Source organism: Zonotrichia leucophrys, chromosome Z, assembly GCF_028769735.1.
Source record: "Zonotrichia leucophrys gambelii isolate GWCS_2022_RI chromosome Z, RI_Zleu_2.0, whole genome shotgun sequence".
Taxonomy (NCBI): Eukaryota; Metazoa; Chordata; class Aves; order Passeriformes; family Passerellidae; genus Zonotrichia; species Zonotrichia leucophrys.
The window spans coordinates 69,052,125-69,069,517 of record NC_088200.1 but is presented as its reverse complement, the minus strand read 5'-3'; the positions used below and the strand labels follow the sequence as shown (position 1 = coordinate 69,069,517).

The window sequence follows — 17,393 nt, the reverse complement described above, 5'->3', positions numbered from 1 at the left end:
GGTTGAAACCTGATTGCAGACTCTGTGGAAGCCAGTGAGCTTGCATTAGCTTCAAGTGCTTTGATGGTGGGGCTAAAATGATTGCACCTGCCTGGCTAATCGTGCAAATCATGTCAAATTGTTGGCATGAGCCTTGGGTATACAAGATACAAACCTAAGTATCAGTATCAGGAATTGTATCTAGGCCTGCAAATTGGTTTTGCAATGTTTTGGGGTTTTTTGCTTGTGAGGGCAGTTGTTTTTAAAAATTTTATTTATTCCATGAATTAAGTAAATATTTACAAATAACTTTGACTTGCAAAAGACTACTTAAAATGTGAATATAGCAATAAAAACCAGTGTATGCAGTCTTTAAACAATAAAACCTATTCTAATACATAAACAAGAATTATAAAATGTGTAATTGCAGAACAGAAGATTTTTATTAATATTAGTGTTACTGTAGTCTTCTATGACAAACACGGTTCAGCCAAAAGTGTAAAAAAGTACTCACTTAATATGAAGTGAATGAGATTTATATTTCAGGTATGCCAGACTTCAAGATTGTGTTTCCCAGGCATAGGAGTACAATTATACATTGTTCAGCAGTGCTTATTTTGTTTGATGACATTATAAAGTAGGCCATTGGTCATGTTAAAGAACATCTTAATACTTTTAAACTTGAGTAGATATAAGTGCAGTTCCATAGCATTTGTTTTGTCTATTATACTGGCTGCATTAAAAATATCTTGAGCTGTAGACAGTTTTGGAGTACAAGGCAGAAGAACTTTAAAAACCTGGGACTTGAAAGTTATGTGTAGGACTGGATAAATGAACTTAATTTTTCAAAGATCAGGATTTTCTATAAGGCTGGAATACTAAAACTCAGCTTTTCCACAAGCAGTTCTGCAATCCAAGGGCTATCACTTACTATACCATACCTGTGCTTCAGTTTCCTTCCCTGTTGTGCTGTCATTCCTCTTTTGCAGCAGGTTATTTGGGAATCTTCAACAGGTGCAAAGTGACCTTACAAACTAGGTGTATGCAGCTTGAAACTGCAAAGCAGTTTTTACTTACTAGAAGTAAAATATCCAAAAGCTTAAGATGGAATTTAGTGGACTACTAGACTAAACATTAGGACACTCACTAGCCCAGTAAGATGCCCAAAGAGGTTTTGCTGGCCATGCAGGAGTGAGATAGGCAGTAAAGGTCTGTTCTCAACAGCTCCCTTTGTGCTGCTGCATACCCATGCCATGCTGCTGTGGTGTTTTTGTCCAGATATGTTTTCTCCAGATATGGATGGAGGATCTTCCAGCTTCCAGTGAGACCAACCAGCTTGGGTGGCCCTCTTTTTTTTGGTTTTTTTTTTTTTTTCCTTTTCTTTAGGACTTTACCTTTCCACATTGGGAATGACCTTGAAACCTTAAGTTATAGACCATACCTTTCAAGAAGAGCTGATACAGTTCCTTTTAGTTAAAGCAAAAATGAGTGACTATTACCCAAGGCATTACTAAAACATGCATATCCATTTTATAATATGATGAAATACTTGTATCTTGCTGCTTGAGCACAGCAGCTGAACTTGGATTTTATTTTCGTTATCTTTAAATCCTTTTATATTTGGTTGGGTTTTTCTTTCATAGAAAACATCCAACAGCAGACTAGGAAGCATACAAAGGACATGGTTTTAATGTAGTGAGCTTCTGGTCATTGCACAGTAGAGCAAACAGTTAAACAGAAATGTGACTAAAAAACTTTAATAGTTTGGGACTCAGCTGCCAAAACTGTATGGTTCAACCTGTAACCTGGTAATCTCATAAGTTAGCTTCTACTGTGAAAAATCCATGTTCAGGAAGGGGTGCTGATTGAATAACTTGATAATTTAGGAGTTAACAGTTTTGTGATATGGAAGTGTCATTTTTTTAAAATAAGACTTTAACCAGTGCCTAATTATTATTTGTAAAATCTCTTTTTAATAAACACAAGAGACACCTAGAAGGAGTACCTTGTCTTAGTTTACAGAAAGAACTATGAGCCAGTCTGTGTTTTGGCTGTCCAATAAGGTCTGGATATTTTTTTAATGAATCAAAGCATCAAAGAGTCAAAATACATTGTTCCCTAGGTGCTGCATAAAAGTTAAATTGAATAATTTTATGTAGAGGCAAGAAACAATATTTTAGTTTTATTGCAACTTAATGCTGCTTGAGGAGAGAAGATGAATTTGCCTGAGTGTGTTTTCCTTATTTTTGGCTGTCACCTTTCTAGTACATACAGAGGGGATGTAGGACATGAGTTCTAGAGAAGAGAAGCTGCTGTCTTGGCCAGCTCTGGCAAAAAGTACAGCACAGCATGGAAGGTATTTTGGTTATAATCAGTTGTGCCAGCAGGTCGGTTGCTTTGTGTTGAATTCAGTGTTTGAATTTGCGTTGAATGCAGCACGCCTGAGGGAGGAGCCTGGCCGAGGGTTTGTGGCACCACATGCCTCCCCAGCTGCTGGGGGGTGGGAGGCTGTGCTCTGCTGCAGGTGCTCTTTGCAAGTGCAGCCATCGAGCTTCAGGCTTCTTTTGGTAGCTACAGAAGGATGACATTAACCTTTGTTCCATGTTCTTCAGTCACCGCATTCTTTGTTTTTATTGAACAACCTGAATTTACCAGTTTGAAGACACTCTAGTTTAATTGGCCTGACTTGTCCAGAATTGTCTGAAATATATACACGGACCTTAGTGTCAGTTCAGGAGCTGGATTATACATTTTTTGGGCAGGCAGTAGTACATGTGGAAAACGACCTTGCAAAATATTTACAGTAAATAATAGCCTTCTAATAAAAAAAATTTATCTTTTCACTGCATTTCAGAAAGAGGATACTTGATGTTCTAATTCCTTGAGTTAAAGGTGACCTCTTATTATTTTGTATTAAAAAGAATTGCAGTGGATGTAATAGGCAAAGCTTCTTACAGTCTGAAATCAGAGATACAACATTCTCTGAAATCGAACAGAGATTTCAGATCAAGTATTCATGCCCAAATGACTTTTCTTTTTAACTCTGTTTTTAATCATTCATCTTTTCAGAAAATCACGATACACCTTCAGACTAATGAGCTTCTAAAATTGTAACCCTGACTGTTTAAACTTCGATGTTAAATTGCAGTCTTTCACAGTAGATTCTTTCCAAGGCATTTAAAGGCAAATTATATGTTACATTTAGTTAATTGAACGCCTTGATACTTGTCAGCTCTCAGTAATACCTTCTGCATTAATTTTCATCCTTTCCCAAGCCTTCCCACAAGGCTTTAACAAAAAAATGTGCATGGTAGTTCTTAATAATACTGCTTTTAGAGTGGTATTTTCTCCTTGCAAGCAGATCACATCAGTTGCTTTCCTTGTTCCTTGTGTGCTGGGAGGCAGAAGACCTGCTGATGCAGTCAGTGTACCTCAGCAGGACACTGTTGTCCTTCAGTGATTGTATTTCTGATGTGGATTACGATTTCTCTTGATTTTTAGAAAATCACGTATATCACAGATAATAGGCAAAGAAGCAGATGCCATGTCCTGAGCTAGTATCTGCAGGAAGCACAACCATCTGTACTGGGAATTACATATTCTATTGGTTTATTTTCTTTTTTTTTTTTCAAAGGAAAACAAAAATGTAGACTGCAATAATGTTAGCTTGGATTTAGTAGGATCAACCCTAGCACTCTTCCGTTATTGAGGTAACAGTGGTAGTAGCATTTTTGGTAGTATAGAACACTGGAGTGAAGGTTTTGTTATACCAACAAAAGTATGGTAAATATACAAATAATGTGTAAAGTCAAAAAGAAAAAAGCAGTGCATATTTTTTGGTGACAAACTGCATTATTTACTGACAAAAAAAAGGTGTTCTGTTTGTTGAAATAGTATGAGCTGGAGAATCCAACCTACAGTTCTGTTGTGACCTTGACCAAAGTCATTTAAGCTCTTTGTGATTACATCATGCATAGAATCATGTTTACTGCTGTTGCTTGGTCTGATGTCCCTGTTCCGAATAACAAAATTTATTTGAACTTTGTGGGCAAAGGATTCTACTAAAGTGTGATTGCAGTGCTGATGTTTTATATTGTTTTAAATTATTGTGCAGGTAGTGATGCAATCTAGATATACTCATTCTGAGAAACCAGGTGAGAGGTATGAAAATAGAGGAAATGTTGTAAATTCTGCATGCTTACATTTTTCTTTCTCATGCTTTTGGATAGGATATTCAGAATAGGTAAGCCATTCCCTGCTGAAGTCCTTGTGGCTGTACCACTGCTCCACATGTACTTCTCTAGTCAGGACTCCAGAATCTGGGAGACGAATTGGCTGAAGCTGTACATCATGGAAAAGAAAGACTGTAGATTTCATGTATTTTCCAGGGATCTTTAATCCATGTAGTTGGAATTCTTTTTCTTCTCCCCCTTTAAGAGAGTCACAACTGAATTTTTGGAACTCAAAGGATGCATCTAGAGAAAACCAAGGGGTTTTTCTTTTAAACATGAAAGATAATTTTTCTTTTAGTTACGTCATGGTTTTAAGTTCTTTAAAAGGTAACACTCAAATGTAGTTGAATTCTTACAGGAAAAGTTTTCTGTGTATACCTCTATCTATCTATCTATCTATCTATCTATCTATCTATCTATCTATCTATCTGTCTGTCTATCTGTCTATCTATTGATCTACCTATCTTCAACATATCCTTGTTTTACATTTTTAAAGTGAAAGTTTTGTAGCTTCAGAGATACAGTTTAGTTATAACATGGCCTGTACTCTACTCAAATGAGACAGACATCTACAGCTCAGTGTCTAGTTTTTCTTTTCCAAAACAAATATGCTGAGATCTCAGACTTGTTTTTTTCTTTAATGTCATCGACTTTTGGTAATGGAATAAAGCGTCTTTGACCTGCAAGAAATTTTTCATTTCTCATTTAAAATGAAGAGGGAAGAAAGCCCCAAATAAATATCTCTTTTTGTTGCTTTTTGCATTGCTTTCAAGTTATAATTTCAGATACTTTTTATGAAGCAGGGCATACTTTTTATGAAACAGTTAAAATACCATAAAAGTTGCAGCTCTCCAGTCACATTTGGAGTTCTTAAAAATGCTTGGGCTTCTTTTTTTCAACTGGATTGAGTTTTTCTCATATTTTTAAATCTTGCAAGTCAAACAAGTGAATAAGGGAGGCTTAATAGCTCCCAAAGAGCACCATTCTTGCTAGAAAAAGACCTGCTTGTGCATATTACACTTTCTCGGTATTTGTCCCATCAGTGAACTCATCTCATCTCTAGGGCTAAGAGAGCATTGTAAATTAGATTTCTAGTTTGTTTAACATCTCATCTTCCAGCGTGTTGTTGTAACTTAATGCTAATTATGTTGGCAGCCTTTGTGAAGCATTAAACACTCTGAAAAACAAATAATTAGTAAGAGTTAAAATTAAATCGAGTTTTCCTAACAAGCAGTCCCAAAGCTGAATGTTCCCACTGTGTACATTCTTAGTTAAGCATAGCCCCTGATTATGTGCTTGCCTGTTTAAATCTTGACCAAGGAACTGGGTTGAAGCATGAAAGTCACATAGATAACTCACATATCTGCTGTATGATTTCCAGAGAATTTGCCACTGGTGTAAACAATAGGCATTAAATAATTTCTGGTTTATTAATGGACTCTTCCAACACGTTTTACATGTAGACTCTAAGACATATGCTTCAAGTGTAGATAGCACAAAAGGTAAGTTCTACTGCCACACCAACCAGAGTACTCCCCTCCATTAAAAAAAGAGTGAAAATATGTGGATTTTTTTTTTTTTTGGAAAATGTCATCTGCTTAAGTTCCTTTGGAGCACAGAATTTCATTCTTTCTTCAGCGCTTCATTGAAAGCAGTTAAAATGCAGTCAGAAAGTCTTGAATGAAGGCCAAGATATCTGGCAACAAAATGGTTTTGGTAAAAAAAAGTTCATTAGAAAGTGTTCTGTCATGTTCATAGTCTTCAGAGCAAATAGTAAAAGGTCCTTTGTTTTTTGTAAATGTTTGTCATTAAAATGAAGACGATCACTACAAAAGTTATTCTGTACTGAAAGCAAATGGAAAACAAATTGAAAGTGCAAGGTTTTTTTCTGTCTGACAAGCAAAACATCAAATTTTACTATTTTTTAATGTCTAAAGGGGGGGAAAAAGTGCAAGGTTCAGACTACATAAAATCTTACACTGACAGTATGACAGAATTTGTTGACAACATGTCAAGGCCTAAAATAGAGCAAAGAAAACCATAATTGCATCTAGCATATTTAACATATTATGGTGAACATCTCTTAAGCCTTTTCTTTTTGGTTACATTTAGGTGGGCAACACATCTGTCTTCAAATGTGACACTGCAGAGGTCTGTATAAGCAAATGAGGATGATGTTCCTTTATTACCACGCCAGAGTAAAGTACTACATGTTGCCCTATTGCACTATTTCTAGCCTATCTGAAATTGTGGTATTCTCTCAACTTGCATTTCCCTTGAGGCCCGTGTGGCAGAAGTCCATCCTGCAGCTGGTCTGTGTGAGCTGAGTCTGCTGTAAGACATGGTGAAAGAGTCACAGGAATGTCTTCTGTGTAGATAACCTTTCTCAATCCCTCTAAATGAACATCTCTCCGTTAATCACAAAAATTGACTCCAAAGTATTTTCCTAGCCTTCTGATTGGTTTGACAAAGAGAACAAATTTTCAAAATCTCATGCTGAGATTTCATATGTAAAAAGTAAGTGGGAAATATTTGTTACAAGTGCTTTCTTTGAAAGAACATTGAAGGTGTAGTCCCCAATACTTTACTAATGAACTGTTAGTGAGATCTGGTACAACTTTCAGCTGACTCTCAAAAGTATATAGACATTGGGTTTGGAATTGTCTTTAGAAATATTCAGTAAAATCTGTTTAGTTTCCAGCAGTGACTTACAGAAGCTAAAGTGTAAATACAGTCATTCGTTTTTATAAAATAAATTAATATTTAATCAACAGTAAGTTCAATTTGGCTGGTTTAAGTTAAGCATATAGCTGCAGCAGTGTTCCTGATACAGAGTGGTAAACTGGTCCCCAGTTCTAACTCAATGAAACTTGCACTGACTGCAAGCTTCTGCTCTGATCTAAACAAAATAAATTGTGTCTAGATTTTTTAAAATGTTTATTTGTAAATTGCTGTCTTATTTAAACCAGTTTTATTCTCCAGTTTATCCAGAACATACATTTTGATTAATCCAGTATTCTGTTTTCAGTTCTAAAGGAAGGGGAATTGGCATGTTATTTATTTTATTTTATTTTAGTCGTCTGTTCCTAATGTCCATTACATTAGAGAACTTGCATATGTTGGTAAAATTGTTGACATCCCAATGAACTTTGGACAAAAAACCCCAAACTAGCAGGCTTTATGACCATAAGCTTGTGCTTCAATTCTTTTTATAGATGGTAATACATCAGCTACAGAACTAATAAATTTTGTGATGGTAAATTAGTTCCATTACAGAAAAATGCATTGAGAATGCTCTGTTTGTTGGAAAATCTTTTTGAAGAACTCAGCATAATCTTTGCTATATAATTTCACCTCCTCCTGTTTTCTCCATCCATAAAAGGCTAACTTTTACCTTGCTCTGCTGTTTTATGTCAGAAAAAAAAAAGGTATGTTTCATGTAAAGTCCGTTGTGATGAATTCTATTTTTACTCTCTAAAATTTTATTTCTAAAATTTTTCTTCAGAAAACTAATTCAGAATCTTTAGATATCAGTTGATTCTGATGATCTCAATTTAAAAAAATCTTTCCTTCTTCTGAGAGAGGTTCAGGTATAAAATAGTAACAGGGGAAATGCAAAATGCAAGATAAGGGAAAATTTTAGAAGGGTTAGAATTAGTTGCCAGTGAATATAATGATTCACAGTAGAGCTCATTAAGAAACTCTTTGATTTTGAATTATTCATATTTTTATCATAACACAGCTTTAGCCAGTGCTTTTGCAGACCTCAAAAAATTAAAGGAAAGCAAACTTTAGAAATAAAATTCCTTCTCATTTATTGACAAATTTTAGTGATTAGACTTTGTGAAAAATAGGGATGTAAATAAATATGCAGGCATGTCTTTTAAAATTAAGATTAAAAAGTACTGAAAAACAAGAATTTTTCCTCAAGATTGCTTATCTCACTTCAGTTTCCTTCTTCCATTTTCATATATTTTTATATCACATTAACTGCATATTTGTAGTAGCTTACTTTACAGAACAATTTATGATAAAGATCATATACAGAACTACAGGAGGAGCAGCTCTTGGATATTTCAGATTTTATTTGTAATAGTTAGTGTGTTTGCAGTCACTGTCCTTTCTGGATTACTTGTTGAATTTTGCTTTCAAAGCAGACTTAATGTTTACTCAAAGTGTGACTTGTCAAGGATTTTAACATACACATTCCTTTTATCAGCTTTTTTCTCAAGCTTTTCAGACAGTATGTCTCTCCACTGGATTAAAGAGTCATTTTAAATTTGATTTTAAATTCAAATAGCTTCAAAAACATATTCTTAGGTACTTTGACAGCCTGTATACTAACAGGTAGAACAGTGAGATGGAGATGCTGATGTAAAGCAGCTTTGGGCTTAAGAAGAGCTTGACAATGAGTTCACTCCCCATGGTCAGTGCTCTCTTCACTAAGCTGCTAAAGTAATAAAAGAATGTCAACTACTCATTTTTCCTGTGCTTTGTGGAAAGCCTGATGCATTTAAGAGGCTATTTTGCCTCTTTTGGATATGCCACTATTTTTGGCAAAATGAAGAATTTCGGTGTTATGCAATTTTTTAATGTCTAATTTAAGAGAATTATTTTCAAACATGCGAGTCATTATAGAGGACTTTGAGTTCATTGGGTTTTAGCCAGAGCTTTGGGCATACAGGCTAATCAAACTGGGAAGTTGGGAGCTGGGAGCTCACAAGGTGAAGGCCACCAAAATAATCATCAGCTGTAAAAAAAAATCTTAACTTCATCCAAAGAGTCTGTCAGAGAGCTATGAAAAATTAAAATGTCATATTTCATTTCCAAAAAAATTAGGTTAAAAATGCTATGCCAGTGAGGTATTTTATGCTGTGACCAGTTGTGCTTTCCATTGGAAAAGATACTAATGTGTTTTCTGTGAAGACCAAAAAGTCACATGTGATTATGGAATTGTGGAGCACATTGTAATACATATGCCAAAGTCCATGAGTAAGGATATTTTTTCATACCATACTGTTGTGGTGCTGTTTGCTATTCCTGATCCAGCAACTAATATCAACCATTAGAGCCTGATTTTGCCTCTTAAAGCTTATGTAAAGGATACTTAGTTATTCTGCAGAGTCTGGGTGTGTATATAGAAACTGGGAAAGGCTAGAGAATTGAGTTTTTAAAATCTAAAGGCCCTCCTTTGGAACAAGCAAACTCTTTTTATTGGTGACAGAATATTATCAAATGTAAAGAAACAGAGCTGGGAAACACTGAAATCCTGACCCTGCTCTGCAACATGAAGATAGATCTTTCTGAAGGAAGAAGGTGTGAATATAACAAAATGTGTTAGTCCAAATACTTAAGCTTAAGCAGGATTTTGTACACAGAATAATAATTGTAAGTTTTTTGAAATGAGAAGAGTCAGTCATGGAACCTTTGTGACAGCTGCTGCTGTTAGTCCCAGCTTTCACCTCTGGGAGATACAGAGGTATTCTTATATGCCTTACATTCTGTTCCGTTGCGCACATTTAACTTCATTAAAATGAGCCATGTTTAGGCACAGTGAACCTAATTGTTTTTCAGAACAGTCAGATTATGTGTTTAAAAAACACTTCTGTGGGCAAAGCTCAGGACTTTTTGTAGAGCTTTCCAAGAGCTTTAGGTGTATTCTTTATTCTGCTGAGTCACAACAAATCACAACTTCAGTTATTCCACTGCAGGAACAAAATAGCTTGAAACTGCCGAAAAGAACACAGTGGGAGTAAGAATATGCCTGTATTGGGGGATTAGTACCAAAACTGGGGCTTGAGGAGAGGTGGGTGCATTTCTTAATTGAGGCAAGAAAATATTCTCCTTAAACTCTCTAGAAACTTTGATAAGACACATTATTTTTTCACATAGTCAAGACCTTCTGAAGCAGTCATCACCACTTTATTTGCAGGATTACTTTTTGATACCTTGATACTGAGCTTTCCTATCTTTATTTCTATTCTTTCTAGTGGTTTGCTGTCTATCGCAAATTTAAACCTTTCCCAATTTCCCAATACTTACAGAATTGATTCAACAGATTCTCCTTAACATTCTTAACACTATTATTTGAAAGCATATTAAAAAAAAAAAAAAGATCAGGTACTTTTAAGGAGCTTCAGCTGCTTTTTTGCTTGTAACTGAATGGCTTCTATTGGAAAGATGGAAAATATTCACAGGTATAGGGATTTAGCACAGCATTAGCTCTCTACAGCACCACTGAAGACAAGGCTGCCACCACTGGAAGACAAATAAAGGCTTGGCATCCTTAGTAAAAATGGCATTTAATTCTTATTTCTTATTCTTTACTGGTGGGTTATCTGTTGCTCACTCAAGCATTGATGGGTGGCTATCTGATAGAGGCTAGGGGTAATTTTATGTCTTTACTCTTATATTTAAATTATAGTTTATATTAAAAATAATGGGAAAATTTCTTAAAACATACTAGCTCACCCATCTGATTTTGTGTTGGTTTTTCTCCCCATGTCCTTTTGTTTTCTTTTAGATTATATTTTTCATTCATCTTAGCAAATAACATAGATAACATACTAATTACATAGAATACTTCACATTTCTTGGTTTTATTAGCTTTTTGTAAATAGCCTGAAAATGCTCATTTTTCCAGGCTGCCCTTCTGATCCTAAGCCCATCAAGGCAGGCAAAATTTCCTCCATTGACTTTGGATATTTGGAGTCATCCCCACTGTTCCTTCCATGTGCCATTATGGATTTCTTCTTTTAAACAGGAGGAAGGGAGAAGGAATACAAAGACATCTCTGCTATCATCACAGATAAAATGCTGCTGGTACTAACCATCTAACTGAGAGTAAAAAGACACAGTAACAGAATGGTCTGATACTGTGGGGAGCTCTAATAGGTGGTTAGATCGATCAGTTCCTCAACAGAGCCTTGACAAGTTCTGATTTACTGGGATAAGCCTGTTTCCAGCTGTTAATAGTCTAAAAGATTTTAACATTTGACAAAAAAACCCCTCAGCCTGAATTGCCATTGCCAGGACTTCTTCTTGATTATGGTAAAAGCGGCAGAAATGGTCATCTTTTCAATAATTTTTAGTTCTTTCCTTGACTTGTTCAAGGAGGCAAAACCAAAAATAGCAAAGTTATCAGAGGCTGTTTATGGAGGCAAGAGTAACTGAATTGGAACTGTTCAGTGTGAATTAATGCACTGGTGGTCAAACTTAATGTTATACTTGATTACTTCTTATTAAGCTCTTTTTAAGATGAATGTGTCTTAAATGTCCAGATGTGAATTTGTGATAGTTATGTGCAGCTAAAAGCAGATGTTCTACCAATTAAATGAAACTTCATCATATACAAACAGGGAAGGGAAACAGTACTGAAAATCATGACACTAACAGTGAAAGCAGGAGACTGCTGTTTGATAAAGAATTTGAAATATTTCTTTGACAAACAAAGCCACTGCAGCATTGTCGCCTGAGGAATATATTTCTATTTTTCTGAGATGAGTTGTAAAACTCCCACTCAGTTTGGCTTGAGAAAGAATTGAGCCATGCTATTTTTTCACAAATATAATCATTCAGCTATTTTTGGTTTAAATTAGAGTGGTGTCAAGACTTATATATGCTGATTGGTGAGAACTGGATGGTGGTGTTTCACAGGATGATGATTGCCTGGTGAATAGTGTGTTCCAGCTGTAGCACTGCCTGCCTGCTGACATATCCCTTATTAAAAAAGAAGTGTGATAAATAATTCTTATGCCTGTGTGACTTCAGCCAATGATTTTTGTACACTGCAGGAACACACAGCTTTTGTAAATGACCCTTTATTCTGTGGCTGTGTGAGTCTGGGTGTAATCAAGAAAATCAAACTGTATATAGATGCAGTTTTAATACAGTTTAATACTAGTTCTTATCTTCAAGTGATTCACGATCTTTCTTAGGAAGCTTTTTATTGATTAAGAATAATGGACTTCAAATATTTATATGAATATGTTTGCCGTGACTAATTTAAAAAATAAAAAAATATAAAAATAAAAACCTGTATATAAATAAGAATTAATGACAAAATCTTCCATTTTGGAATTTGAATGGTCATGACAAGATTCTGCTTTGTGTGAAACTCTTCACTAAAAGGAAATCTTTGTTTCTACTTCTTTAATTCTGAGCTTTCAGGTTTCCTAGCTTTTCATAGTAAAGTGTTTTCCTATTGGGTTTCAGAAGTTTCAGATGTAGAATGAAAGGATACTTTGGGAAAACTACAGTTGAATATTGGAATGTGTTACACCCAAGCTGTCTTTCAGTCCAGCTGGCATGAGGAGATGTTTGTAGTGGCGTGTGGTTACTGACAGAGAGCAGGACAGCTCTGCTCCAGTGCTGGTGTGGTTGGCTTTTCTGCCCTCTATAACGTCCACTGGAATTGGCTCTACTGGGGATAATCTCAGTGGTGAAGTGAAAGATACACTTGTAGGAATGGCTTTTATGTGGTCTTCTGGTGACTTCTGGAGCCACACATTGGAGATGCTCTTATAGAAAATCGTGACAAAGTTTAACTTCTGTTGTGACCATTTTGCTACTCCCCTGCATAAATGGACCAGTTCACTCTTTGATGCTGGGATAACTTTGAAAACACGTCTAAGGTCAGTGGGTTGATTTTTTTCCCCTTCTTCAAAAGAAAGTAATTTAAATGCCTGTGGTGTTAGTTTTTAGCCATTTCCATGACTGTACAAATAAAGATTCTGCAATACTACTTTCTTAAGCTATTGCTTTTTCTGCTTTGATGCAGATAAAATAATATTTTTTTTACCTGATTGTGGACACAGGGTAGCAGAAGACTGTCCTGACTTTCCTGGTTCAGGCTTGAGTCCCAGGTGATAGTGGTGCCTGGTGACTTTATAAAGTACTTGGAAATCTCTGCTGACACAACAGTAATCTTATGAAAATCCAAAGCGTGTAGACATATACCAGAACTGCTAACCAAAGAGATTAAAAAATCTTAAGTGAGGTTACAAAATAGATGAGACAAGATTAAACTACCTGCTTAAAAATATGTCAAAGAAATTACAGGATTATCATGAGAGTGATACCCTTTTATACTGTCTCAATTTTACCTACAGATTTTTAACTTGAGAAGTCAGCCCTTCAACTTTCCATGTACAGTTGCAAGAGAAAAAGTTTTGAGTTTTTTTTTGAAATATTAAATTAGGCAAATTATGTAATTTGCATGCTTTACTGTGCTTGAGCAGTTGCAGCAATAACTGCAACTATTTCATGTCCTCCCATAGTCTTTGTTTCTTAATCACAGTAAATTCATTAATAAGTACTGCTGATGATTTTTAAATTCAGCATGCAACATGTGATTGCTGAACTATAGCCTTAAAATCATAACTAGGTGAAAATACTCTGAGTAGAGAATCCAATACACCTGACCTAACAACTAGGATGGAAACATTTAAACAGGTCCTTGAATTGTGTATGTCAAGATAAATATTGATGTAGATAGCTTTAATGAATAGTTAATCTAGGGAAGCTTAATTGTCTCCATGTCTCCAAAGAAGCTTGTAAAACTTCTGATGTGCCTTTTAAAATTTATGTCACCTTTTTTAAAGAACCTATGTGTAGGTTGGCGTGTGTGTTTTCTGACATGGGTAAAAGGATACGCGGATAAAGACTCCCATTTTCTCTTTCCTTTCTCTTCAAGACTTAAGAAAGTAGTTTTAATATTCTTATGGGTTATCTGTTTCTGGAACTTAGTGAGTTGTCTTTGATTCTTCTGTTTTCAGTCATATGAAGCATGGAAGTGATCAGGTTCAAAATCCAAAGAGAGGCATTAAAGAAATGTTTTATAAATATTTATGTGGGCATTTCTTAATATTTGCCTGAATTGCTAACCTTAGAATGTAGTGTAGCTTTAGTATCCTTCTGTGAAGTTCATCCAGATCCTATGAATCGTATCTCTTGATACTCTGTATGGGTTACCATGATAGGTACACAGGCTTTCTTCTTGCCTCCTGGATAGGACAAATGCGTTTCTCTCTCTGTATCCATATATTTATTTCACAGCTGTTACTTGCTATGATTCTTGAGTGGAGACTAAAATCCCTAACATTTAGTGCAGTCTAGAAAAGAAACAATGTCCAGTTGTGCTTTGCTACATGCAAAGCTCTGTGGTCATGAGCTAAATCTGCCATTCTTTTTTTTAACTCTTTTTGCTGTTGTGGTTATCATTGCTGATGTCCTTAGGACCTCCAAATGTGGACTTTTACTACATTTTTCTAAGTTTTGTTCTAGGCAAAACAGAAAAATCTGCATAAAGTATGTGAGAGACAACACTGACACCAGGAGAGAGGAAAATCCAGGTGAAGAGTGGAACAGACTTGACTGGAGCGATTGCTGTGGTCTCTGGCAGTCAAAGAGCTTTTATGTTGTTGTAATCATCAGAGCATAGGTGGGACTTTGAAGATAGTATTTTGCAGACATTTATGGTGAATATCTTACATGTGTGAGAACAGGGAATTTCCTGAGAGTGCCTCTGTGCTTGCTCTGCATTCTTGGTCCATCACGGAGACTGCAGTCCGGACAGGAAGGAAACAGAAGCAGTTATTTCAGTTGTGGGAAGCAGGTTGTTTACGGATTTGTGAACTAATTAAATAAATGGCCCTCTGTGACCCCCTGTGAGACACGAATTTAGGGACTGGCTAAAATAATACCCTTGGGGAATCTAACAGCATTTAGTTAACCTGAGGCTTCACAGCAGCTGCAGGGGTGATTGCAACCTTGAGTCTGCAGTGGCTGCTGCAGATAATCTCTATGGCAGGGCTGCCCTGTCCAGGAAGCAAAATTCCACCCTACTTTAGGCTATTAGGCTTTTTTTTCCCATCACAGAGTGAATGGTGACAACAGTCTTTTAAACATAAAATGTATCTTCACCTTCTATTCGGTATATATGTCATGTGAAGACAAGATTATTTGTCTAAACTTAGCAGTTTTCGGAAAGGAAAAATGAACATATTCTACTATAATATTGAAACTAAGTCAAGAAACAGCACATTGTGAAATTTCACATAATAGCTGACTAAAACACTAAAGGGAGTTTTTGCTATATTTAAGGTAAACATCTTTTGGTGGTGAGAAATACAATGGCATACTTTTTTATTTACCTTGAACTTGTAGAAGGAGGGAGAAGACCGTGGGTTGTCTAAGTCAGCATTTATGTGTTCTTTTAGTATTGGATTTCTGATCATAGAGTTGCGTTCAGGCCAAGGAGATGAAGATGTACTCTGCTGTCTGGTTGTGCACATAACCCGTTCTGACTCTCATATTTGCCTCAGACCGCAGCACCTGTGGTGTTCTGGGGTCTTTTGCTGATGCAGAGCATTACCAGGACTTGTACCCCTGGTGAAGATATTATGTTAAAAACAAAGAGGTTTCTGATGCTTTACAGTAATAACCAAATACTGAATTATAAACTATTTCTACTACTGGTGTTGTTTTTATATCTTCTGATCCATTACTGCTCCTGTATTTGAGTTATATTTAATTCCTTACAGCTGCTTTTAAAATGATATTGTAAACAAAAATGGTTGTATGGACCAGTCAATGCATTTTTTTTTCAGAGAGCACAATAGTTTAGCAAATGTTTTCATGATAAAGAAATTGTTTTCTTCTTCTTTTCAGATACCATGACCAACAGGATGTTACTAGCAATTTCCTTGGAGCAATGTGGTTGATTTCAATAACTTTTCTATCCATTGGATATGGGGATATGGTACCAAATACATACTGTGGAAAAGGGGTCTGTTTACTTACTGGAATCATGGTGAGTGAATTTGTTAATTGGATATGAGATTGTGATTGCTGTTAATTAATTTGAAATTAAGCCAAAAACTATTGGTAGTCATAAAGAAATATTCATCAGCTGTCTTGTAGAGGGTGTACTTAATCAGGCCATACCCAAAGTCTTTCATTCCTAGTAATAAGAGTTTTCTTTTTCTTTAAGCAAAAATTTAGCAGCTGTGTAATGAAATACAGAGAAACAAATTGCACCCTGACATAATTCAGAAATCTCAGTAAAGTCTTCCATTAAATGTTAAGGTATCATATCATTTTGATGATCTTTGGGCATGTATGATTGGACCAGTACTAATAACGGATCTTCAGTTATGAATTTCTTAATTTCTTATGAGTTTCTTAGAATTAATCACAAAGAGACAAAATGGTGGCTAAATTCTTAAAATTCTTTTGTTTGAGTACAGTTTTCTACTCTTTCTTACAAGTCTAATAACATATTATTCATAGCAGTCCATTCCTTTAAGTGGAATGATGTTATGCTATTTGAACAGTAAGACCTTTTGCTACCATTGATACCATGCAGCAATTGTTAGGTTGTGCATGCTCAATATATATTTATTAAGTGCATTTTGTGTCTGTTTTTAATTTTTTGTACTGCACCATTTGGTCAAAGTTGGGCAGGGAGTAAGGCAATGTATTGTGATGGTTGGAAAATTTACAGTTATCTACAGTAAATTAGATGTAAACAAGTTCTGGACTCTGCCACCCTCATTTGTACCAACTTCTGTGTAAATGTCCCTGTGAATGAGAAAGCCTGAATGATTGTCATGTATGTACAGTATGCAACAATAACATACATACTTCCTTATGATTTTTTGCCCCTGATTATAAGCAATGCATGTATAAGTAATCTGCCTCTGTTAAAACAACTATATTGGGATTATGGCTGAAAGCAAATACCATCAAAGCATCGTCCCTTTTGAGCAGACAGGTTGACAGAAGATTCATTTATAATAAGTGTACATTTTATGTCCAGAGAGAAAAAAAAACTGCTTTTTTTTTTTTTGTAAGGTTTAAGGATTTTTTTTAACAAATGCTTCAAAATAATCTTTTAAAAAAACCTGATAGGTTTCAGCTTATTGACGTTTATTGATAAAGATTGATAAAGATTTCCAATATATTTTCAAAAGGTGGTAAATGCATATCTCCTTAAATACAGAGTTTGCAGTAGAGTTGAAAGGTACAGCCTAAAAGCAGAGGAAGGACGCACAGGGCTTTTTTAAAGGCTCTTGGCTGAGCTCAAATTTGCCATCTTCTGGGGTGTTTACCTTTGCTCCTTTCTGCGTTGGATATTGATGCCAGAGAGAATTAAATGTGGTAATAAATTCTAGGAAAAGG

General features: G+C 35.6%; 1 protein-coding gene across 2 annotated transcripts in view; it reads left to right on the top strand.

The window, feature by feature from the left end:
* KCNN2 (potassium calcium-activated channel subfamily N member 2) overlaps positions 1-17,393 on the top strand; it is a 71,924-nt gene that overhangs the window by 29,599 nt on the left and 24,932 nt on the right. For both annotated transcript variants that reach the window (XM_064736152.1, XM_064736153.1), the window contains exon 4: positions 15,882-16,023. In XM_064736152.1, the coding sequence (XP_064592222.1) occupies positions 15,882-16,023 (142 nt within the window). The remainder of the gene's footprint in view (positions 1-15,881; positions 16,024-17,393) is intronic.